The following is a 26,659-nucleotide window of genomic DNA, read 5'->3' as shown; positions in this document are numbered from 1 at the left end:
AGCATTCAAGCTTTTCTCTTTATATGAACCCTCTGAAACCAAAAGGTCTCAGGAAGCATTCTTCCATGGCAATCAGTCATTTGCATAAGTTCAATAAGAATCTGTTCTCCTTGTAACAGGACACCATTGGAAACTGATTATTTTACAAAGGCTTTGACTGGGATGTCATATTTGAAAAGACTCAGATATGACCAGACAGTTTAAAGGAACTAAGGTTGACTTTATGAAACCTGGAGCCATAAAGCCCCTTGGGACTGTTGGCCTGATACCTTGCTTACAGAGTTCCCAGCAGCCTCACCAGGTGAGTAAAGAATGTCACTCCTTGGTAGGTGCAGTCTCAGAAGAGGAATTCACCCAAATCGACAGGTATTGCAGGCATGCCTGATGGCAAGTACAGGGCTTGGCTTCTGGCCCGGAGAGGCTACTAAAAGTTTAACCTAGAGATTCCTTATAAAAAGTTCCAGCAAAGCAGATGCTAAAAGATCTATTGATCACACTCAATGGTTCTTGCTGAGCTTATCTAAATAATTAGGCCAAGTTTGTTAAAACTGGACTTGTTTCACAAGTGAATTAGTCCTGATTTGGCTATCTCTGTAAATGAGGGTTATTTTAGAGAGAAAAATTATGTTTTAGTAACACACCTTTATGGATGTTAAATTCTAGATTTGATTGTCTTTAAATGTTTGTTTACCTAAGCTAAACAATTTGAGGTAAACTTCAGAGAAGTTGTACAATAGCTCCTTTCGTCGATCTTACTGTTTTGTGGGGATATTCGCAGACCCCACGGCACATGATTAAACAACTGGAAAATGGGATTAATTCCCTACAATTATATAACTTAACTAACACCTTGTGTGTGGCGGGGATAATGAAATTGCCTAAAAGCCAACCTGTCACACTCCATAGGATTAACTATGGACTTGGAGGCACCGTGGATGACCCCATTTTCTTTATGAGTGGATTGAATGATGCATGGGGAACTCCCCTTATCTCTTGACAAGTTTTCTCACTTGCCAATGATCCTCTGTAATCAGGATATTGTTAAGGCTGGACCACTCAAAGGTCTTCTTATTGGTTTCATCCCTTAGTCATATTTATCCTAGAGGCCACCTCTGTTGAGGTGCAATTGCAAATAGATGCTTTAGCTAAGCATAGAACAGCCCTCATAAAAGGAGCCTCAAAGCTCACTATGGGACAGTCCCTGACTGTAATGACTTCACATCAGGTCCAGATTTGTCTTAGAATTCAAAGGCAATCAGTGGATGATAGAAACCAACTAATTAAGTATTGGACTATACTTATAGATATGCCAGAATTAATACTTAAAACTTGTCAAACTTTAAACTTAGTTACCTGTATGCCTGAACCTGACCACTGTACTTCTTTCTCTATAGAGCAAAAATGTTCAGAGGTTATTGATCTTGCTTACTCTATTGGTCCAGATTTAAGATGCCCCTGTTAAAAATACGAATGACAGTTGGATTTCTGTTAACAGTAGTTTTCATAGAAAAAATAAGATAAGCTAGGTATGCCATAGTGCTCACTAGCACTTTGCAATTGCCAAAGCCTAAGAATTAACATTTATACTGACTCCAAATATGCCTTCCTGGTACTACATGCCCATGGAGCTATTTGGAAGGAAAGGGGATTGCTATCAAGCCATAACTCCCCAATCAAATATGGTCCTGAGATCATAGCCCTTCTTGAGGCTGTACACTTGCCTAAGGAGGTAGCGGTGATTCACATCAAAGGACATCAGAAGGATATGACCTTGGAATCTAAAGGAAACAATCTAGCAGACCATGCAGCCAAAGAGGCAGCAAAGGGTAAGCAGATATTAAGCCTTATACCAGTCTTGACTCCAATGGAGTCCATGACTCCAGTCTATTCAGAGCAAGAAATTCATATTGCTCAGGAGCGAGGGTATACTAAAAATGCACAAGACTGGCTTGTTAACGATGAGGGAAAATTCTTTATGCCTAAGATTAGTCAATGGAAAATAATACAGGGCTTGCACCAGGCTACTCATTTGGGCAAAGACGCCTTAAAACATTTAATCAAAAATATATTTGATGGAGTGAATTTAACAACCACAATAAAACAAGTGTGTCGATCCTGTAGCATCTGTGCCCAAGTAAATCCGGAGGGTGCGGCTCGCCCCCCACCTCTCTTAAAACCAGTCCAGAGGCGTGGATCCTATCCAGGAGAGGACTGGCAACTTGATTTCACACAAATGCCACCTTGCAAAGGCTATAAATATCTATTAGTATTTGTTGATACCTTCACCGGATGGGTTGAAGCCTTTCCATGTAAAACTGAAAGGGCCGTAGAAGTAACTAAGGTTTTGTTGCGAGAAATTATCCCTAGATTTGGCCTTCCTCAATCTCTTCAAAGTGATAATGGTCCTTCTTTTACTGCTCAGATAACTCAGCAGATAGCTCAAGCCTTAAAAATTAAATATTTCTTACATTCAGCCTGGCATCCACAGTCCTCCGGGAAGGTGGAGAAAGCTAATCATACTTTAAAACGTCATCTTACTAAACTTAGTCTAGAAACCCAGGAAAATTGGGTTACTCTCCTACCAATAGGACTTCTTAGGATGAGAACTGCTTCAAAACAACCTATAGGACTCAGCCCTTTTGAGTTAATATATGGAAGACCATTTCTTTCTGTAGATCTGCTATTAGATGGAGATTATAATGCATTACTAAATTATTCGCTGGAAGCTGGATTAATTCATAAGTCACTTAATGAGTATACTAATCGTATTCTTCCCAAACCTGATTTAACTATAACTGAAAGCCCACCCCATGTAAATCCCGGAGATATGGTTTACTTAAAAAATTGGAAGTCAGATATAACTGAAAACTTACATCCAAGATGGAAAGGTCCATATCGGCATAATCAGACAGATTGCTGGATCTGCGGAAGTTTGCCTATTTCAAGTACATCTGGATTACCCTGGTGGGTTTTTCCTTTACAGGGCACTGATTGGCATTCTCTACAAAATTATATCTCAGAGATGGTAGATGGAGGCAGCACATTCCGGGATAAATCTATTACTAATCAAAATGTTTCTTCCTGGCCCATGATCAGTAAAACATGGGATTCACCAGGACATAATCAAAGTTTTTCATATTCTCAAACTATTAAAATTCTAACTGGCTTTACAGGCTCACAAGATGATACTCACCGGCTAGGGCCTAAGTTACAAAACCCTCCTTATCGCTATACTAAGGATGGCATATATCAAATCTGGGATACATATCTGTGGCTTACACACACGATTGGATGGCTCAGTCAGAAGACAGTTTTATGCTGGGAACAAAGAAATCATATGTATGATACTTGGGCAAATAACACACGACATCTAGGATGGCTGTCTTTAGAAATGTGTTCCCAAGTAATAGTACTCCAGGCTACTGACTGGTTTGCTACTGATTGGGCAAGGCGACCTGGCATCAGATGGCCAGCTCCAAACGGAACCCACTGGATATGTGGAACCAACCTGTGGCCCTGGCTTCCTCCAGGGTGGATAGGTCGCTGTACTTTAGGATTTGCCTGGATCCATGGGCGCATTACTAAAACCATTACAACTCCAGCTAATCTCCCCAACTTGAAACAAAGATGGACGCAATCTGTTTTTAAATGGTATGATCACTTAGCATCCATCTTTGTTCCATCTGCGGGACTAGAGGATGTCAGGTGGCATGTAGAAGCCCTTAATAAATATACTACAAAGGCACTCAATGATTCACTAAATAGCATCTCCCAGCTTAATACCGAAGTGTCACAGATATGCAAGGCAGTCCTACAAAATAGGATGGCCTTGGATGTCCTGACAGCAGCCCAGGGTGGCACATGTGCAATTATCAAGACAGAATGTTGTGTATATATCCCAGACTATCACAAAAGTATCACAGAACTAATAAAGGATATAAATGCCCAGATTAAGGCCCTACAAGATCCTTCTCTCTCTCAGTAAATGGTTAAGTTCCTAATTTGAAGGAGGACTATGGCCAAATCTCCCTTTCGGGCTTCTCATTCTTATTGCCTTATTAATTTTAATATGTTGCTTTGTTCACTGTTTCCCTACTTGGTGCCGAGACTCCATTGCTACAATGACTACACCACGACAGACGATCCTTGTCGCGCGAGAGGACGCCTCTTCACTGTCAGCGCTGGATTCAGCTGCCTCCACCTTTCCTAACTCCCTTATACATTCCTACCCTGATCAATATTGACCCCAGTAGGTAGGGACAGCTCTGCACCCCTATTCAGCACGAAGAAGTTACAGAAGATGAGACCTTCCACCTTCAACCCCCTTAAAGATTTCAGGGTCAAGATTGTTCAGGGGGAAATGAAGGAGCAGGAGGCTGGCTGAGGAGAAAGCAAAACCTGGCGCCTTGCACCCCACTTAGTGCAAGAAAAGGACAAATGGATATAAGATTCTATCCATGATGAAGAAAAAGGGGGGAATGAAAGACCCCCCCCCCTCGTTAACTAATTAACTGCTCTTTTGTTGTGTGGGAGTGCCCCTCCTCCCCTTGCAGTGAAGGGACCCTTCCCCCAGGGTTGAATTCAGTGTGGCTGCTCTTTTGCCTTTCTGTGGCTGCTTGGCTTTTGGGGCATGACACTTGTCTCCTGTTTGAACAAGATACCTTCTCCTAATAGCCGAGGCATGGTCACATAGGCAAGGGGGCTGCATGGTCACGTAGGTCACGTAGACGGGGGGGGGGGCTGCATAGTCACGTAGACAGGATGTCTTTCTGCTGAGCAATAAGGTCAAACTTCCCCTCTTTGTTTCCCCTTCCCGCCTTTCTCTTCGCGTGAGGGGTTCTTCCAAGGCCAATCCGCTAACACCAAGTATGCCTTTTTTCAAATGTTCAAATTGTCAGCCAATCGGCCCCGTCCCATCCGGGACTTGTTTGTACCTGTCTATAAAAATCCTGCACCACCCCAGCCAGGTGTGCTCAGCTAGCAGGAGCTGCTGACCACCCACAGGTGCGCGCTGACCACCCGCAGGTGCCTGCGTAACAATAAAGAACCTCTTGCTGTTTGCATCCTGTGGCAGTGTTGAATTCTTGGGTAAGGGGATCCGCGGGTCTTTCATTGGCACCTGGCTGGCTTAGTTGCTAGGGCATCTGACTCTTGATCTCGGGGTTGTGAGTTCTAGCCACCACATTGGGTATAGAGATGACCTAAAAAATAAATAAAAATTAAAATGTTGGTTAATTTTTACCTTTTCCAGAATGCCATAGAGTTGGAATCATATAGTATTTAGCCTTTGAGACTGGTCTTTCACTTAGCAATATGCATTTAAGGTTCTTCGAAGTCTTGTAGCTTAATAATTCATCTTTTAATTGTTGAATAATCCATTGTGTGGGTGTGGCACAGTGTACCTGTTCACCTACTGAAGGAGATTTGGATTGCTTCCAAGTTTTGGCACTTCAGAGAATAAAGCTGCTGTAAACATCCGTGTGCAGGTTTTTGTGTGGACACTAGTTTTAAGCTCTTTTGGGTAAATACAAAGGAGCACAATTACTGATCTTACAGTGAAAATGTGTGTAGTTCTGTGAGAAACTGCCAAGCTGTCTCACACAGTGCCTCCCATTTTGCATTCTGACCAAACAGTGAATGAGAGTTCAGTTGTCCCACATCCTTGCTAGCATTTGGTATTACTAGTGCTTTGGATTTTTTATATTCTACGTGATATGTAATAGTACCTTGTTTAAATTTGCAATTTCTTAGTGACATACAAAGTTGAGCATCTTTTCAGATCCTTTTTTTTCTTTTTTAAAGATTCTATTTATTTATTAACAGCACAAGCACAGGAAGAGGTAGCAGCAGGCAGCGGGAGAGGGAAAAAAGCAGGCTCCTCGCTGAGCTGGGGGCCCAGTGTGGGGTTCAGTCCCAGGACCTGAGCTAAAGGCAGATGCTTAACTGACTGGGTTTCCAAGCCACCGCTCTTTTCACATTTTTAAATTAGGTTTGATTTCTTGTTGCTACTAAGACATCTTTATATTATATTTCTTTTTTTTTTTATAAATTTTTTATTTTTTATAAACATATATTTTTATCCCCAGGGGTACAGGTCTGTGAATCACCAGGTTTACACACTTCACAGCACTCACCAAAGCACATACCCTCCCCAATGTCCATAGTCCCACCCCCTTCTCCCTAACCCCCACCCCCAGCAACCCTCAGTTTGTTTTGTGAGATTAAGAGTCACTTATGGTTTGTCTCCCTCCCAATCCCATCTTGTTTCATTGATTCTTCTCCTACCCACTTAAGCCCCCATGTTGCATCACCACTTCCTCATATCAGGGAGATCATATGATAGTTGTCTTTCTCTGCTTGACTTATTTCGCTAAGCATGATACGCTCTAGTTCCATCCATGTTGTCGCAAATGGCAAGATTTCATTTCTTTTGATGGCTGCATAGTATTCCATTGTGTATATATACCACATCTTCTTGATCCATTCATCTGTTGATGGCCATCTAGGTTCTTTCCATAGTTTGGCTATTGTGGACATTGCTGCTATAAACATTCGGGTGCACGTGCCCCTTTGGATCACTACGTTTGTATCTTTAGGGTAAATACCCAATAGTGCAATTGCTGGGTCATACGGCAGTTCTATTTTCAACATTTTGAGGAACCTCCATACTGTTTTCCAGAGTGGCTGCACCAGCTTGCATTCCCACCAACAGTGTAGGAGGGTTCCCCTTTCTCCGCATCCTCGCCAGCATCTGTCATTTCCTGATTTGTTGATTTTAGCCATTCTGACTGGTGTGAGGTGATATCTCATTGTGGTTTTGATTTGTATTTCCCTGATGCCGAGTGATATGGAGCACTTTTTCATGTGTCTGTTGGCCATCTGGATGTCTTCTTTGCAGAAATGTCTGTTCATGTCCTCTGCCCATTTCTTGATTGGATTATTTATTCTTTGGGTGTTGAGTTTGCTAAGTTCTTTATAGATTCTGGACACTAGTCCTTTATCTGATATGTTGTTTGCAAATATCTTCTCCCATTCTGTCAGTTGTCTTTTGATTTTGTTAACTGTTTCCTTTGCTGTGCAAAAGCTTTTGATCTTGATGAAATCCCAATAGTTCATTTTTGCCCTTGCTTCCCTTGCCTTTTGCGTTGTTCCTAGGAAGATGTTGCTGCGGCAGAGGTCGAAGAGGTTGCTGCCCGTGTTCTCCTCAAGGATTTTGATGGATTCCTTTCGCACATTGAGGTCCTTCATCCATTTTGAGTCTATTTTTGTGTGTGGTGTAAGGAAATGGTCCAATTTCATTTTTCTGCATGTGGCTGTCCAATTTTCCCAGCACCATTTATTGAAGAGGCTGTCTTTTTTCCATTGGACATTCTTTCCTGCTTTGTCGAAGATTAGTTGACCATAGATTTGAGGGTCTATTTCTGGGCTCTCTATTCTGTTCCATTGATCTATGTGTCTGTTTTTGTGCCAGTACCATGCTGTCTTGATGATGACAGCTTTGTAATAGAGCTTGAAATCCGGAATTGTGATGCCACCAACGTTGGCTTTCTTTTTCAATATCCCTTTGGCTATTCGAGGTCTTTTCTGGTTCCATATAAATTTTAGCATTATTTGTTCCATTTCTTTGAAAAAGATGGATGGTACTTTGATAGGAATTGCATTAAATGTGTAGATTGCTTTAGGTAGCATAGACATTTTCACAATATTTATTCTTCCAATCCAGGAGCATGGAACATTTTTCCATTTCTTTGTGTCTTCCTCAATTTCTTTCATGAGTACTTTATAGTTTTCTGAGTATAGATTCTGTGTCTCTTTGGTTAGGTTTATTCCTAGGTATCTTATGGTTTTGGATGCAATTGTAAATGGGATTGACTCCTTAATATCTCTTTCTTCTGTCTTGCTGTTGGTGTAAAGAAATGCAACTGATTTCTGTGCATTGATTTTATATCCTGACACTTTACTGAATTCCTGTATAAGTTCTAGCAGTTTTGGAGTGGAGTCTTTTGGGTTTTCCACATAGAGTATCATATCATCTGCGAAGAGTGATAATTTGACTTCTTCTTTGCCGATTTGGATGCCTTTAATTTCCTTTTGTTGTCTGATTGCTGAGGCTAGGACCTCTAGTACTATGTTGAATAGCAGTGGTGATAATGGACATCCCTGCCGTGTTCCTGACCTTAGCGGAAAAGCTTTCAGTTTTTCTCCATTGAGAATGATATTTGCGGTGGGTTTTTCATAGATGGCTTTGATGATATTGAGGTATGTGCCCTCTATCCCTACACTTTGAAGAGTTTTGATCAGGAAGGGATGCTGTACTTTGTCAAATGCTTTTTCAGCATCTATTGAGATTATCATATGGTTCTGGTTCTTTCTTTTATTGATGTGTTGTATCACATTGACTGATTTGTGGATGTTGAACCAACCTTGCAGCCCTGGAATAAATCCCACTTGGTCGTGGTGAATGATCTTTTTAATGTACTGTTGAATCCTATTGGCTAGTATTTTGTTGAGTATTTTCGCATCTGTGTTCATCAAGGATATCGGTCTATAGCTCTCTTTTTTGGTGGGATCCTTGTCTGGTTTTGGGATCAAGGTGATGCTGGCCTCATAAAATGAGTTTGGAAGTTTTCCTTCCATTTCTATTTTTTGGAACAGTTTCAGGAGAATAGGAATTAGTTCTTCTTTATATTATATTTCTTATTTTAAGTCCTTTACCATGGATGTGTTTTGCAGATATTTACTCTGTGACTGGTCTTTTCATTCTCTCTCTCTATTTTTTTTTTAAGATTTTATTTATTTATTTGTCAGAGAGCGAGCGAGCGAGAGCGAGCACAGGCAGTCAGAGTGGAAGGCAGAGTCAGAGGGAGAAGCAGGCTCCCTGCGGAGCAAGGATCCCGATGTGGGACTCGATCCCAGGACTCTGGGATCATGACCTGAGCCGAAGGCAGCTGCTTAACCAACTGAGCCACCCAGGTGTCCCGTCTTTTCATTCTCTTAACAGTGTCTTACAGAGAAGTTTAATTTTAGCAAAGTCCCTCTCATCAATTTTTTCTTTCGTAGATCATGCTTTTGGTTTTATATCTGAAAAATCATTGCCAAATCCAAGGATCCCTACATTTTTTCTTCTGTCATCTTTAAGAAGTTTTGCATTTTACGTTTAGGTTTTGTGAAAGGTGTGAAAAGTTTGTTTTTATTCTTTTCATTTGTTTGTTTTTTCTTATCAATGTGCCATTGTTCGGTTCCATTTGTTGAAGACTGTCCTTGCCATTGAGTTGCCTTTGCCTGTGTGTGTGGATGTTTTTCTGGGCTCTCCACTCTGTTCCAAGCACCTGTCTCTTTTGCCAGGCACCTTCTGTCTTAATCACTATAGCTTGAATAGTAAGTCTAGAGATGGGTGGTGGCAATCCTCAATTTCCTTTTTTTCCCCGCTCTTTAATATTTTGTTGACTACTCTGGGACTCTTGGTTTTCCAGTTTTCCATCCAAATTTTAGAGTCAACATGTTGGTATCCACAGAATAACTTCCTGGCATTTTGATTGGGATTGCATTGAGTCTGTCGATCAGTTTGGGAAGAACTGACCTCTTAACAGTATTGAGTGTTCTTCCTCAAGATTATGGACTTTCTTTCCACTTCACATCTTACCTTGCTTGTTGTCTTTCATCAGAATTTTATACTTTTTCTCACATAGGTCTTGTGCATATTTCATTAGATTTGCACCTAAGTATTAATTTTTTTTGGTATGCTAATGTAAATGGTCTTGTGTTTTTAACTTCAAATTCCACTTGTACATTGCTGGTATATACGAAAGCAATTGACTTTTTAAATTTTTTAATTAAAATTCAATCTCGTTAACATAGAGTGTAATTTTAGTTTCATGGTTAGAATTTCGTGATTCATTGGTTGCATACAACACCCAGAGCTCATCGCAACAAGTGCCCTCTTTAATACCCCTCACCCAGTTACCCCAACTTTCCCCTCTCCAGTAACCCTCAGTTTGTTTCCTGTAGTTAACTTTCTTGTGATTTGCCTCCCTGTCTGTTTCTATTTTTCCTTCTCTTCTCCTATATTCATCTGTTGTTTCTTAAGTTCCACATGTGACTGAAACTATATGGTATTTGTCTTCCTCTAGTTCCATCCATTTCCTTCCAAATGGCAAGATTTTGTTCTTTTTGATGGCTGAGTAATGTGTGTGTGTGTGTACACCACATCTTTTTTATCCATTCATCTGTTGATGGACATCTGGGCTCTTATAGTTTGACTATAAACATTGGGGTGCTTTTGCCCCTTCAAATCACTTTGTGTACTTTGGATAAACATCTAATAGGGCAATTGCTAAGTCGTTTGGTTGTTACATTTTTAACTTTTTGAGGAGCATCCATACTGTTTTCCAGAGTTGCGTTCCCACCAACAGTGTAGGAGGATTCCCCTTTCTTCACATCCTTGCCAACATCTGTTGTTTCCTGACTTGTTAATTTTAGCCATTTTCACTGATGTAAGGTGGTGTCTCATTGTGGTTTTATTTATTTATTTATTTATTTATTTATTTGACAGAAAGAAATCACAGGTAGATGGAGAGGCAGGCAGAGAGAGAGAGAGAGGGAAGCAGGCTCCCTGCCGAGCAGAGAGCCCGATGCGGGACTCGATCCCAGGACCCTGAGATCATAACCCGAGCTGAAGGCAGCGGCGTAACCCACTGAGCCACCCAGGCGCCCCTCATTGTGGTTTTGATTTGTATTTCCCTGATGCTGAGTGATGTGGAGCCCTTTTTCATGTGTCTGTTGGCCATTTGGATGTCTTCTTTGGTCTGTTCATATCTTCTGTCCATTTCTTGACTGGATTTTTTTGTTTTTTGGATGTTGAGTTTAATAAATTCTTTATAAATTTTGAATACTGGCCCTTTGTCTGATACATCATTGGAAAGCAATTGACTTCTGTATTTTAACTGTGTATCATGCAATCTTGCTATAATCACTTGACTAGTTTCAGGAGGGTGTGGGTGTGGGGTGGGAAGTCTTTGTAATTTCTGTAGACAGTCATGTCATCTGTGAACAAAGTTTTATTCTTTCCCAGGTTGTATACCTTTTGTTTCCTTTTCTTACCTTATTTCATTAGTTTGGCCTTCCAGTATAGTATTGAATAGTAGTAGTAGGAGGGACATCCTTGCCTTGATTCCCTGTCTTCTATTTTCTCAGTATTAATATCATGTTAGCTGTGGATTTTTGGAGACATTCTTATCAAGTTGAGGAAGTCCTCCTATTCCTAGTTCCCTGAGGGTTAATAATGAAGAGGTGTGGATTTTGTTAAATGCTTTTTTTCCTCCCTTCATTGATATGATCATGTGATTTTTTTTCTGTTGATATGATGGATCACATTGATTTTCTAATGTTGAACATTTTCTAACGTTGCATACCTGGAATAAATCCTACATGATCCTGGTGTATAATTTTTTAATATAGTGTTTGCTTTTATTTGCTAATTTTTGTTGAAGATTTTTGTGTCTGTGTTCATGAGAGATACTAGTTTGTAGTTTCTTTTCTTGTAGTATTGGTTTTGGTGTCAGGGTAATAATGATCTCCTAGAATGATTTAGAAAGTATTCCGTGTAGTTTTACTTTCTGGAAGAGATTTTAGAGAATTGTGTAGTATTCCATAAATGTTTGGTTGAATTTACAGTGATTGAGATTGTTAGCAGTGGCCCTCCCTTCTTTCATCTGATATTAGTAATTTATGTCTTCTACCTTTTTTTCTTTGTTTGCCTGGCTAAGGGTGTATCTGTTTTATTGATGTTTTAAAAGAAACAGACTTGGGGTTTATTGATTTAAAAAAAAAATTCCTGGTTTTAATTACATTGATTTCTGCTCTAATTTTTATTTTTTTCTACTTCCTTTAGGGTTTATTTTTTATGATTTTATTTGACACAGAGAGAGTCAGTGAGAGAGGGAATACAGACAGGAGGAATCAGAGAGGGAGAAGCAGCCTCCCTGAGCAGGAAGCTCTGATGCAGGGCTCTGTCCCAGGACCCTAGGACCATGTCCTGAGCCAAAGGCAGATGATTAACCAACTGAACCACCCAGGAGCCCCTCCTTACCTTAGATTTGATATTTGTCATTGTTGCCTAAAATGGAAGCTTAGATTATTAACTTTAATCTTTTTTTTTCTAATATTTGCATTCAGTACTGTATTTTCCCTTTAAGCAGCATTCCACACATTTTGCTACATTGTATTTTGTTGAGACTGGTCTCCTGTCATTTAGAAGTGTGTCATTTAATCTCCATGTATTTTGGACTTTTTCAGCTATCTTCTGTTACTGATTTTTAATACCATTGCGGTCTGAGAACATACTTGGTATAATTTTTAGTTTTAAAAATTTGTTGTGTTTTGTGGCCCAGAATTATTCTGTCTTGATGAGTGTTCCATATGAGCTTAAGAATGTGTGTTGCACTATTACTGGGCGAAATTGTCTGTGTACGTCTATTGTATGGTAATTGATGGTGGTGTTGAGTGTGCCATGTCTGGACTGAATGTCCACATCTGTCAGATCCTTGTTGCCCTGCTGCTGGATCGGCCCAATACTGATGGAGAAGTGTTGAAGTCACCAGCTGAGAAAATGGAATTGTTTATTTCTCCCTACAGTTCTGTTAGGTTGTGTCTCACCTGTGTTGATCAGGCACACATACGTTAAGGATAATTGTGTCTTCTTGGTCAGTCGATTTCTTTATCATTATGTAATGCTGCTCTTTATGCCGGATAGTTTTCCTTCTCTGAAATCTGCTTTGTCTGAAATTCATGTAGCTACTCCATTGTTCCTGTGATTAGTGTTACTTTGGATTTTTTTTAATGTATTCTAGCATTTAACTTGTTGATATTTAAGTTGTTTCATTTTTCATCAAAATATAATTCACAAAGCATAATAGTTGCCATTTGAAAGTGTACTCTTCTCTGGTTTTTAGTATATTTACTGTGTATATGGTACATACGTCACTTCTGTCTAATTCCAGAATGCTTCCATCACCCGAAAAATAAACCTCTTGGTTCCAATTCTCCCCTCCCCTTATTCCCTGGCAATCATGAATCTACTTTCTGTTTTTATGGATTTGCCTTTTCTGGAACATCTCCTATCAGTGGAATTGTATAACACGTGACCTTTTGTGTCTGGCTTCCTTTAACCTGAGAGTAGAATGTTTTCAGACTTCACTCGTGTTGTAGCATGTAACAGTTTATTCCTTTTTGTGGTTGTGTAAGAGGCTCTTTCACCTTTTATGTATCCATTCATCAGTTGATGGACGTTGGGTATATACTCATTTGGCTGTTACGAGCAGCGCTGCTGTGCACATTCATGTACAGGTTGTGGCAGGAACATCTGTTGTCAGTTCTGTCGGTGTCATACCCCTAGACGTAGAACTGCTGGGTAATTGTACGTGTGTAACTTCTTGAGGAGCTACCGAGCTGTTTGCTGCCTTAGCCACACTATTTTACATTCTCACCGACAATACAGGAGGGTTCCAGCTTCTCCGCCTTCTTGCCAGCACTTTTCTTCTTCTTTTTTTTTCTTTTTCTTTTTCTTATTTTACCATAGTTGTCCTAGTGGGTGTGACGTGGCATCTGCATGTGCTTTTGATTCGCATTTCCCCAATGACTAAGGATGTCGAACATCCCGACATGTGCTCTTGACCGTCTGTGTATCATCTTTGGAGAAATGTCTATTCAAAAGTCTTTGGCTTGTTTTTAAATTAGGTTATTTGTCTTTTTGTTGTTGAGTTCTAAGAGTATATTTGCATATTCTGGTTATTAGGTCCTTGTCAGACAAATGATTTGCAGATACTCTCTCCCATTCTGTGGGTTGTCTTTTCACGTTCTCCGTAGTGTCCTTTGACACACGAAAGTTTTTATTTTGATCAAGTTCAGCTTATCTAATATTTCTTATTGCTTTGTGTATCATGTCTAAAAAAGCTTTGCCCGATCCCAAGTCATACAGATTTTCACCTGTTTTCTCTGAGTGTTACAGTTTTTACTCTTACATTTAAATCTTTGATCCATTTTGAGTTATATTTTTGTGTATGTGTGACGTTGCTGTTCCAAGTTCATCCTTTTGCATGTAGATATTCATTTGTCCCAGTAGTAGGCACTCAAAAAGACTGTTTTTCCCCCCATTAAATGGTCTTGGCATCCTTGTGAAAAATCAGTTGACCATAAATGTATGGGTTGTAAATACTTTCTTTTTGAATACTTGGGAAATCTACACTATAAAGTAAAACCATTCCTAAAGTAGTAAAACCATTCTTGGTTAAGTGAAATGGGTCTCTATTATGGCACTGTGAGTTTGGGTTTGCTTTTCACAGCAAACGCTGCCTAACCCAGTATTCACAGATGTTCTGAGTTATTTAGTCATGTGTTATGCAACTTTTGTTTATCTGAGAACAAATGCATAAATGGTAAGTTGAGTACTAATATTACCTAATAGCATTTGTTCACTGAGGCTAAGTTATATGAATTATTTATTTATTTAAGATTTTATTTGAGAGTGAGAGAGTGCGGGAGCAGGAGGAAGGGACAGAGGGAGAAGCAGGCTCCTTGCTCAGCAGAGCGCCTGATGTGGAACTCAAACCCAAGAGACTGGGATCATGACCTGAGCCAAAGGCAGATGCTTAACCAACTGAGCCACATAGGCACCCCAGTTATACAATTTAGAATGCCATCATGAAGTTCAAGAACTTCAACAATGTGTAACTGAGGCAGGGAAAGTGATCGCCCTAAAGGTATACAGTTGGTGAGTAGGATGGCCAGGATTATGAACCGAGACCCCCTCCCGTGATGTACTACATAACTATGATGTAAGGTCTGAGATGGTCTCAGGAGAGAAAGGTCCAGGCTAATTTGGTCACCAGTGTAAGAAGCAGGTGGCTTTCTGTAGATGACTGTGAAATTACGGTTTGGTATGAAGTCCTTCTCTTCGACACTAGCAGGGTCAGTCTTTGGTTGATTAACTAAGAAAGTCAGTTTAAACAAGTACTCTTAGGGAATGGAATATACAGTTTTTAGCATTTTATTTGGAAAAAATATATGTACATTTATTCTCCATTGAAACAGTGCCAGGTCTTTTCTTTGGAAACTGGCCTGCAGATTAGATTTCTGAGTTATCACAGCACTTGGGTCGCTCAATAGGTTAGGCATCTACCTTCGGTTCAGGTCATGACCTCAGGGTCCTGGGATAGAGTCCCGCATTGGGCTCCCTGTTCAGCAGGGAATCTCCTTCTCCCATTGCCCCTTTCCCTGCTCATACTGTCTGTCTGTGTCTCAAATAAATAAAAAGAATCTTTTTTAAAAAAGCTTTCTATGTTGTCTTTTTTTGCATTCAGTTTCAGTTTCTTTAACTGAATTGAGTGAGAATCCTGTGATCACTCCCTCCCTGCCTGGCATGTGGTCATCTCACCCATACCTAACTTAGCAAAAATTTTCTTATTGATTTCTTTGTATCAAATCTTTCCAAAGTAGCTGTGTTAGTTTTCAAAAGAACAGTGATTTTTTTTGCAGTCATATTTTGTTGGTTTACATAGTGTTTAATGAAGCTATATAATTACGAAGTAAGTGTAGGTGTCCTTAACTAGTTTGGGAATCATCACATTTGATTCTTGCTGACTAAACAGGTCATGGAGTAGCAGAGTCACAGGGGAAGTAGATAGTAATTTATTGCCTCTAAGCATATAAGCCTACCGGGGTATCACAGTATTGTAAAGGGGAAACACAGGATAGCTAATCCTGTGAGACCAATACTTGGAAATAGGTTATGAAAGATTTGGAACATCTGTTCAATGGGACACTCAGCATGCACATAAAATATTAATAGAAATGTATGTGTTTTACGTAAAGACATTCAAGTTATATTTTTAGATGGGAAATTTTTTTTTATAGAATGGTTTTTTGTTTTTTATTTTTTAATTTTTTTAAGATTTTATTTATTTATTTGACAGAGAGAGAGAGAGGTCAGGCAGAGAGAGGGGGAAAAGTAGGGGAAAAGTAGGCTCCCGGCGGAGCAGAGAGCCTGATGTGAGGCTTAATCTCAGGGCCCTGAGATATGACCTGAGCCGAAGGCAGAGGCTTAACCCACTGAGCCACCCAGGTGCCCGTAGATGGGAAATAGTTTAGAAGAGCATGAATATTTGTGTGTGTGTGTATGTTTACACACATACATAGAGAAGGTCTGGGATTTCCATTCAAGATGGTGGCATAGGAGGATCTTGAACTCATCTCTTCTATGAAATACACACTGAATCTATAGCTCCATATGGAAAAATTTCCTGTGGAAAAAACCCTACAACTAGCTGAGTGACTCCTACACATTAGGTGAGTAAGGAAAAAAACCTATGTTGAAGTAAGAATCACTCTTGCCATAAACCCCACCCCTGGTACAGCGACCTGGGATTGAGAGGGTACTCACAACCCCAGGCTTCTCCCTGAGGAGTAAAGGCTTTGAGCCCCACTTCTGGCACCCCAACTTTCAAGATGTACATCTAAGAGACAAGACTCCAAAACATCCAGCTTTGAAAGCCATCAGAGCTTGCACCCATGAGACCCACAAGGCTATAGCAAACTGAGAAAGAGTTCTTAAAGCAGTCGCGCGAGTAGACTGACCCACCCTGGAACTCAGCACAGAAGCAGCAGACTGAAATGCGTTCAGATTTCTGTGAAAGAGGCCCATTTGCTTATCTTAAAGCCCTGAGGGGCAGGCATCTCATTTAACATGGATCTAGGAGCCTAGTAAGGTATTCTCCAAAGATGGAGCTGATGGGTACCATCTTTGCGCTGTCCCTCTGCCTCGCTTCTGCTTTCTGGTATCTCCTGGAAAGGAGCTTGAATGCTCGTATGATGCCCCGAGGTTTGCAGTTGCTACCCAGGGTATACCTCTAGATCACCTGGCTCTAGCGGCCAGCAAGACTCATACTCACAGTAGTGAGTATTACAGTATTTACAACAACCAAGACTTGGAAATAACTAAAGTGTCCACCAACGGGGTGAATGGATAAAGAAAATGTGTGTGTATACGATGGAATATTACTCAACCATAAAAAGAAGGAAGTCTTGCCATTTGCAGCAACATGGATGGACCTTGAGGATATTGTGCTGAGTGAAATAAGTCAGACAGAGAAAGAGAAATACTGTATGATCTCCCTCACATGTGGAATCTAAAAAACAAAACAAAATGAAGTCATAGAGAACAGATTGGTGGTTGCCAGAGGTGAGGTTGTGGAGGAAATAGATGAGGGGTCCAGTGTTATAAACTTCCAGTTAATAATATAAGCCCTGGGGATGTAATGTACATCATAGTGACTGTAGTAAATAATACTGTGTATTATTGTATATTTATTTTATTATTTTTTATTAGAAATATGTATTATTAGCCCCAGGGTTACAGGTCTGTGGATTGTCAGGCTTACACACTTCCCAGCACTCATCATAGTACATACCTTCCCCAATGTCCACAACCCCACCACGCTCTCCCTACACCCCTCCCCCCAGCAACCCTCAGTTTGTTTTGTGAGATTAAGAGTCTCTTATGGTTTGTCTCCCTCCCAATCCAATCTTTTTTTTTTAAAGATTTTATTTATTTATTGGACAGACAGATCACAAGTAGGCAGAGAGGCAGGCAGAGAGAGAGGAGGAAGCAGGCTCCCCGCTGAGCAGAGAGCCCGATGTGGGGCTCGATCCCAGGGCCCTGGGATCATGACCTGAGCCGAAGGCAGAGGCTTTAACCCACTGATACACCCAGGTGCCCCCCTCCCAATCCAATCTTGTTTCATTTTTTTTCCTTCCCTACCCCCACACCCCCCACTTTGCCTCTCAAATTCCTCATATCAGGGAGATGGTATGATAATTGTCTTTCTCTGATTATTTCACTCAGCATACTCTCTAGTTCCATCCACATCACTGCACATGGCAAGATTTCATTTCTTTTGATGGCTGCATAGTATATTATATATATATATATATATATATATATATATATATATATATTTTAAGATTTTATTTATTTATTTGACAGAGATCACAAGTAGGAAGAGAGGCAGGCAGAGAGAGAGGAGGAAACAGGCTCCCTGCTGAGGAGAGAACCTGATGTGGGGCTCGATCCCAGGACCCTGGAATCATGAACTGAGCCGAAGGCAGAGGCATTAACTCACTGAGATACCCAGGTGCCCTATATTATTATATATTTAAAGTTGCTAAAGCTTAAGAGTTCTTAGCACAAGAAAAAAATGTGTATGTTTGGTGATGGATGTTAACTAGTCTTAGGGTGATCATTTCACAACAGATAAAAATATGGAATTTTTATGTTGTACGCCTGAAACTAACATGTGTCCATTATATGTCAGTTTCTTTAAAAAGTAATTGATATTTATTTTTTTAAAAATTATTTACTTATTTGACAGAGATCACAAGTAGGCAGAGAGGCAGGCAGAGAGAGAGACAGGGAAGCAGGCTCTCTGCTGAGCAGAAAGCCCAATGCGGGGTTTGAACCCATAACCCTGGGATCACGACCTGAGCTAAAGACAGAGGCCTTAACCCACTGAACCAGCCAGGCACCCCAAAAGTAATTTATATTTTAAAGAGAAAGACTAGGGCACCTGGGTGGCTCAGTCAGTTAAGCGTCTGCCTTCGGTTGAGGTCTTGATTTCAGGGTCTTGGAATGAACCCTGGCATCAGGCTCCCAGCTCAGCAGAGAGCCGGCTTCTCCCTCTGCCCCTTCTCCCACTTGTTCTCTCAGTCTCTCTCTCTCAAATAAATAAAATCTTAAAAAAAAAAAGTAAAGAGAAAGACCAAAACAAAGTCTGGAAGAATGTGAATCGCTGTGTTAAATAGTGAAGAAAAATAAACATTAACAGTGCTTAACTGCAGAGCATTAGAGAGTGGGTGATTTTTTTTTTCTCTCTTACATAAGTATTTCTTGGTTGGTTGAAAGTTTGACAGTGAACATTTGTTACTTTTAAAATTAAGAAGAAAAAGCTGTTTCTATTTTAAGAAGAGCCTCTTTGAAATGTATAATTAAAAGAAATAAAATACCTGTAGAGTTAGGCAACAGGAGAGAATGGTCTTGGTGAGGGGCCCCCTTTCCCATAATCTTAGGAAGTGAGCAGACCCCCTGATGTCCCTGTGTGTGTTCCCATGCAGTAATACGGCCTCTTATTCTTTCTCTGATCTTATTTTTCTATGTAAAATGTGGTATCATTGCAATCATTTTTTTCTTTCTGGTTTGATTTTCAGGAAGATTTTGACGTCGATCACTTTGTGTCTGACTATAGGAAGCATGTCCAGCTGGAGGAACTAAGAGGAGATCTGGAACTCTACTATAAACATCTTAAAATAGCCATGGTCGAGCTCATCAATAAGGATTATGCAGATTTTGTCAACCTTTCCACAAACTTGGTAAACCTGAAATTCACAAGTCCTACAAACACACACACACACACACACACACACACACACACACACACACACACTTTCTCTCTCCTTCATATTTATTAAAAGGGCAGAGTTTTTAGAAACCTTTCAGTTGATTACCCCACCAACCCCACCAGAAACTTGAAGAAATTACCAATTTCATTAATAAAAGAACTAAACTTTTGGGAATACATTTTTTTGTTTGTTTTAGTTTTTATTCATTTATGGTTGCTCTAGTTAGATTATGTTTCAAATTCATTAGTCAACAGTGAAAAGTAAAGGATGATAATACCCAAGGGGTTGTTTTATTAGTTGCTAAGTGATTACCCTGAAGTCTTCCTTGATTTAGACTAATTTTTAGGAGCAAATGTCCACCACTCTTACAATGTTTAATTTACTCCCAGGTATATGTTAGCCAGAGCTAGGTTGAGTGAACATTGGCCAATATTGATATTTTAAAAGTTTGGTTTTATAACAATATAAGAATGATTTGCAGTGAGCTTATCAATTGTTTGTAAAAGCCTTTTAGAAATGTTGAATTTTGTTACTTGGCAGAAAAGTCTCCTTGTTGATGCTTCATTTTGTTTTAAATCTGTTTGTGCAGAGAAGCACAGAAAGTTGCAGCTCCGTGGGAATTTCAAGAAGCATTAAAATTAATGGTGCACATTTGCTTTTGGGAAATATACCACTAAGATAAATATCCCAATAGGATTAAAAACCTAGAAAATTTTACTTCTGTTTAATTTCTATTTTTCTCAAGGCTTATAATAATGTTTAAGAGAGACGTAGCCCGTCTCTCAGCCCGATACTCAGCTGGCTGAGTATCATCAGTTACAGACAGAGAAGTGTTCACCTTCTCTGAAAATTTTTCACATTCATTTAAAATGTCATCTAAAGGCAAATTGTTCTTAAGGAAACTTTCATTTCTCATGACTTCCCTTATTTTTATAGTTTCATGTATTTCAACAGATTTTTTTCATATACTATGAACAACATTAATGGCCAAATAACACTTCTGTTGTTTAGCTAGTTATTTAGCAAAATACGGTTGTGCCAAAAAACATAATTTAAATCTGGTACTGCTTTGATTGTTAAATAGATACGTCACTATTACTCCTTATCGTGATGTGTTTGTGCCAACCTGGTTTTGCCTTTAGGTTGGCATGGACAAAGCCCTCAATCAACTTTCTGTGCCTTTGGGACAGTTACGAGAAGTTCTGGTAAGTCCCAAATTAATGAAAACAGTCTGCTGTGATGCCTGTTGTCCTCGTCGGCTTTTCTCTAAGAATTCTTTTCATCTGTTAGTTTGGTGGTACTGGTGGTTGTATTTTAACGGTTCATGATTATAATATTCACCTTCAGAAGAGTTGTAAATGATTTTGTTTTTGCATATGCTAAAAACCTAAAAAAACATGTTCGATTTGAAGAAGACATATTCTCAGATTAGACAACCTTAAAATGTCAGGGGAGAGGAAGCATATTTCCAAATTCAACGTATTAATGCCCCTTTGGTCATATGTAAGTGGTTTCTAACTTACGAATGACTTGTATTTTAACAGTTTGTAATCTTGTAAATATCCCCCCCTGCCCACGTAATCTACATGTGGTTAGGTTCCTGGGCTGATCTACAAAAACTGTGTAATCCCTAATGGAACTGAAGGATAATATAAATAAAATGTAATACTTAATAAATGTTACATTTGCATGTTCTCTCAGAAAAATCTCTGTTGTGGGAATGGGACTCCCGACCTCTAAACCATTGGGAATAGGAACTCCACCTGGGTGAACAGTGGAGGGGGAGTTGTGGCATCACTTCTAACAGAAAACTGTGCTGCCCTGTCTCCCCCCCCCCCCGTCTGTGTTTGGTGCCCTGACTTCCGGCCTCTGTCCGTTCTGATGCCCTGTCGTAAACTTGTCATAAACGACACCATCCTTCCTTGTGTGTCTCCTCTAGCTTGAGTGGCCTCGTGCATCCCTCCCCTAAGACAGTGCCTGCATCCTAGAGAGAATATAAGGAGAACATAATTTAAGGGAGGACACAGTACATGGTTAGAACCAAGAAAAATGCAGAGTAACGGAAATATCAGTGCTGAGAAGCCTAGGGGAGGGGCAGGCAGGAAAGAGTTCGTGAAAGAGGTAAAAATCTTGAGTTGTGCCTTGAGGTAGCCAATACTTTCCATGGTTTATGTCTCATTTGAATTTTACAAAATCTTGTTAAAGGTACTTTTCCTTGCAATGGAAGGAATTTTCTTGGTCCGCTGTTGGATTCCACACCAGCCGCTGTGGGGCTCTCCCACTGCCTCCTTGGTGTGCCTCTTCCTCCCAGGGCCTCATAGTGGTGTTGTTTCCCAAGCCTAGCCTTCCTTTGGCCTCCCACTCTTCTCTCGAACCCCTCCCCGGAGGCAGATTTGCTCTACTCACACAGGTTCCCGTCCTGCCTCACCCCCTGCCATCACCGTATCCCCTCCCTTTTCCATGGCCTGTCTTTATGGCCACTTTGGTCCTGCTCAGCCACAGGCCTGACCTGCCTTTGTGGTCCCAACTCTGAAGCTGTTCTGTGAGATTCTCAGACCACTGAGGGATACGACTATATCTGTCTTCATTGTATCCCTGTGAGGTGCCACAATACTGACATCCAGGAGGTGTTTCATAATGTTGATGGAGTGAATTAATTCACCTTCCTGTGGAATTTTTGTGATATGCCTACTTCATTCTAGTTGTTTCTGTTAACCTTTGTTTTGGCCCTAATTCCTAATTATCTCTTTATTCATTAGCTTCTGGACATGTTTCTCCACCTCTGCGTTCTGCCTTTTTCTGGTCTTCTGTTCTTCATTCTTGATTCCTGGTATTTCCATACCCACATTTCATCATCATGCATCAGTGCTTTGACATTCTCCCGTTCTCCAAAATATGCAGAATCTAAAGACCTCATCTCAGTGAAGTTGGCCCTCCATTCCTATTTCTGCTTCTCTCCAGAAGGAAGCCTGCAGTGCACATGGCTGTGTGCCTGTCTGCCCCTGCCCCTGAGTGTGTCTGCACTTATATCTGCTCCCCATCCCCTCCCCACCTCGGCAGCTGTGTACACATGGCTTTCAGAGTCCGATTCGAGCCCCGTCACATTTCCAGACTCTCCTGTACTTTGCTTCATATTATCTGTTCTCCATTCTAAGCCCCCTCATCCCCATAACTTTCACTGTATATGTGTCATTCTTCTTCTGGCCATGCGACCCTGCCTTCGTGTCATTATGCCCCCAGATCATGAGTCCCCTCAACAGTAACTGTGTCTGGTATATATATATTTTTTTTGTCAATACCTGCATAGTACTGGTGCACAGGTATTAAGTTCTCTGGAATTGAATGAGATGTAGGAACTTGATAATGTGACAAAACAATGTCTGTAATACGTTTTCTTTATTATTCTTTTAAAGAGTCTCAGGTCATCTGTCAGTTAAGGAATTCGGGCAGTAGATGAACGAATGTGTAAACAAGAGGACATAAGGAAGAAAAACGTACCCTCCAGTAGTTTTCTTATGCTGCATGCCAGTTGAAGCCTTCTCCTCTTGTCTCTGCGAACTTGTCAGCACTATTCAGCTTTTTTTCAAAGCTCTCACGCATGTGCATTTTATGCATTATGTCACCTTATCTACCTGAAATAATAAGACAGAATTTTAGAGGTACCCACACGATCTCAAGATCACCCACTTTTTCCAGAACAAGAAACAGTGATAACTGTTGTCGGTGCAGCGCTTGACAGTTAACGACTGTATAAATTGTCAGTGGCCCTGTAAAGAAAATAGGCCTATATTAGAGACTAGGGGAGAAGTGGGCTTTCCAAAGCAAACTCAGGATTCTGCCATAGGTTTGTTGTTATTTTCTGATCCTGTGTTCTTTATGTTCTGGTGTTCACTTTAATTTTTTCGATTCCCAGTAGTTAGCATGCAGTGTTGGCTTAGTTTCAGGTGTGTGAGACAGGCAACGGCTCTGTACATCTGAGGGCTCACCCCGGGAGTGTGCCCCTTAGTGCTATCTCCAGTTTCAAGTGTCCCCGATGTCATTCATGATCATAACGATGTAGGGGCACAGCGGGCATTGGGAGTCTGGGCTTCTGACTCTCGCCTGCTGCTCTGTACAATGTTTTCTATGTGTATTATTAGCATATTTGTTAAAATCTCAGTGGGGAGAAAGCCTGTTTGAGGGACCTTCTGTTTAATTCGCCTCTGGATCTCCTCACAGCTTTTATCCAAAGAATGCTTGTCATGCGCTTCCAGACAAAACAGTAAGCTTTATGAGAGCAGGGTGTATTTCTTGCTTTATTTTCTCGTGTCCCCCCTCCTCCCCCACCCCCCGTCGGAATGAATGTCGAGCTCCCAGCGGTGTTCAGTAACTATTTATTGAATGGATGACTTTGTATTTTTTGTTCTTTTAGGATGAGAGTTTTCATAATGTTCCTCAACCTCTTTGATAATATTTGTAGTGTAAAAGGTCTTTAATGATTTGGTGCTTGGGTATATAGGTATATGCACATGTAAACTGAGAGGGTCAGTATGATCGGAAGCCAAAGTTAAAACATGAATAAAGGGCCATAAGAAAACAAATGGAGGGGTGCCTGGTGGCTCAGTTGGTTAAACGTCCGACTCTTGATTTTGGCTCAGGTCATGATCTCAGGGTCATGAGATTGAGCCCTGCATTGAGCTCTGTGCTCAGCAGGATGTCTGCTCGCGATTCTCTCTCTCCCTCTGCCCCTCCCCTGCATGTGCACATGCAGTTTCTCTCTCTCTCAAATAAACAAATCTTTTTTAAAAAAATAGGAAAGAAATGCCCATAGAAAGATTCAGGATGGGGAAAAGAAGAAATAAGAGTATAGAATATGAGAAAGCAAAGTCGGGTTTTTTTTTTTTCTCTATAAACTTGCAATAGAATATGGAAGTATGCTTATTCTAGAACTAAGATTTGAATTCTTGAGAATTCTGTGTTTCATAGAAATATTCAAAATATAGCATGCCCTATATATTTGAAGTTAACTTTTGGGCTTATATTTTCCTGCATTTAGCATGGGAAATAAAGATGATTAAGAGTAAAGATGGTGACGTTTTTTGTTTGCTTAATTTTTATTTTTATAGATGTGTGTGTTGAGGCTTATACAAGTTATTTGATCAGTTGAAAAGATTGAAAAAATCTTAAATTCACAAAGTTCTAAAGAAACCTCTGCACTAGAAGCAAGCAGGTAAGCATTTTTTTTTAACTAAGTAGCACATAAATTAATACTTCACATCCAGTCTAATTAGGTGGGGACAGCTTAGTTAGAATTCATTTATGAACAAGAAGAAAATCCAGGTTTGTGGCTAGAATGTAGCTCCAGGAGAGTGGAGAGCATGAAATGGTGAAATCTATAACACGTTCCTATAAACCCTTTGGTTATAGACCACAGTTCCAACACGTCATTATGCTTGCAGTGGAAAAGTATATTTGGAATCACCTTCCCTGAGGACTAGCAAAGACCTGTTGATCTTTAAGGCATACCTACCATTCATCTTGGTTTTTCTCCATCTCATTTTTTTTTTCCTAGACATGCCCAGAGTATTACCATTGATGTATTTTGCACCAGCATTATATTATTATGAAACAGTATAGGACACATCCAGTTGAAATTTACAAACAGGAAAAAAAAAGCTTATGAAATAGGAAAAAGATGATGGCTCTCTTTGTTATACTGTGATTGTCTTGTTCCCTTCCTGGTGTGAATTTTCAGTCAGCCAGGGTAGATGAGTGACTCAGAAAATGAGTAGTTAGGTCCTGTCAGCACCGTGAGACGCACAGTGCTGCAGTGGGAGTAGCCCGGGCTGGTCCTGCACATGCCAGCTGGGCTGCCTGCGTCAAGTTCGCCTGGTGCCCTGCGTGCTCTGTTGTGTGAGGCTAACAGTCCCTCCCCCTGCAGGCGGAGTTAGGTTTCTAAATTTTAGGAATTAAGGTTTTAGATTTGGAAGGAACTTGAGAGACCATATGCTCCACATGTCTCATGATGGACATTAAGAACGGACACATCCCAAAGGAAGCGATTCTCTGGTCCTAGGTGTCTGCCCCCTTTCACATCAAGGCGTTCAACTAAGTGGTCAGCCTCCACTGTGCTTGTGTCTCTAGCCCGTAGCACTCGTGCTTCTGCCCCTGTTCGTCCACACTTAGCAGACAGTGTGTACACGGCCCTTCTGCAGCCCGTGTGTCTCCAGCGGCTCTGCTTCGCTGCGGCCCTTGGCAGCGCCTGCAGCCCCTCCAGCCATGTCCACGTTCGGCCCCTGGGGAGCTGGCCCTCCAGTGTTCTTCCCGTCTTTGCTGTTGCTGCTGTGCTCCTCGGATAGAAACACCTCGGTGAGCTCTGTGTCTACAATCCTGTCCCTTTGCAACACTGTCCTTGATAAACAGACATTGTGCGCTTTCTTGCTCAGAATTACCTTGGAGGACTTTTTTCTCCAGAAGAGCAGCTCTGAGCTCTAGAGTCAGGAAAGCCAGAGCAGCGTCAGCGCACGGCAAATCCATCATGCTCTGCCAGGCCCAGAAATGCTGAGATAAGGATAAATAGGAAATGCGCATGGGATCAATCAGTAGAGGTTGGGATTAGGCTTCGGCATTGGTCGTGCCGAGCGCTTGCCTTCCCTCCACACCAGTTCTGATGCTCTGGGACGGGGCACAACGTGGCAGGTCTCCAGACATTTTGGGTTTCCTTACAGTGTGTTTCCTCACTACCTGACTGCCCATCCTCAGATGTGGGATGCCTCATAGAGCCCAGCAGGAGCTTTGGGTCTTTGTTGTGTTTTGTTTTGTTTTTTTTTTTCTTTCACTGTTCAGCTTCTTTTTGAATGGGGTTGACGCTTTCTAATGTGGGGGGCAAGAGGGAAGTGTATCCAGTCCACTTGATGGCAGATGCACTGTGAGTGATTTCTCACCAGCTCCCAGAGCACCGAGCTTGCTCTTTCTCCCGTTGGGTAAATGTAAACTTGGAGTCCGCTGCTCTGAGCGATTTCCCAGGTTGCTGCTAGGCGGTCAGTTTTAGCTGATTGAGGAGACAGCAGTAGTTAGTACTGGGGAGGTACTTGGGAGGGAGAATGAGGCAGGCGGAGAAGAAGAGGGGGATGCGGGTATGAACGGTAGGACAGGGAAAGAGAGAGGAGGGGGTTAGAGAATGGGAAAAGAAGGGAGAAGAAGGGCACGAATGGGAGAGCCCGAGGAACGTGAT

The 26,659-nt window shown here is 41.0% G+C and overlaps 1 protein-coding gene across 3 annotated transcripts in view; it reads left to right on the top strand.

Moving 5' to 3' along the window:
• Window positions 1-26,104, top strand: part of LOC131822049 (conserved oligomeric Golgi complex subunit 2-like) — a 37,742-nt gene extending 11,638 nt beyond the window's left edge. The window contains exons 2-6 of one of the 3 annotated variants that reach the window (XR_009350064.1): window positions 19,255-19,416; window positions 20,589-20,651; window positions 22,860-22,940; window positions 24,552-24,655; window positions 25,641-26,104. Coding sequence is in view for 1 of the 3 variants with exons in the window: in XM_059158439.1 (XP_059014422.1) it covers window positions 19,255-19,416; window positions 20,589-20,774 (348 nt within the window). In the remaining 2 variants the exon portion in view is untranslated. Of the gene's footprint in view, window positions 1-19,254; window positions 19,417-20,588; window positions 20,930-22,859; window positions 22,941-24,551; window positions 24,656-25,569; window positions 25,595-25,640 lie in introns of those variants that run through there. The other 2 variants (XR_009350065.1, XM_059158439.1) reach the window with 2 other exon arrangements.
• Window positions 26,105-26,659: the final 555 nt, after the last annotated feature.

The sequence above is a fragment of the Mustela lutreola genome, chromosome X (assembly GCF_030435805.1).
Source record: "Mustela lutreola isolate mMusLut2 chromosome X, mMusLut2.pri, whole genome shotgun sequence".
In the NCBI taxonomy this organism is placed as follows: Eukaryota; Metazoa; Chordata; class Mammalia; order Carnivora; family Mustelidae; genus Mustela; species Mustela lutreola.
The sequence above is the reverse complement of the archived record's forward strand: the minus strand, read 5'-3'. Positions and strand labels throughout refer to the sequence as shown.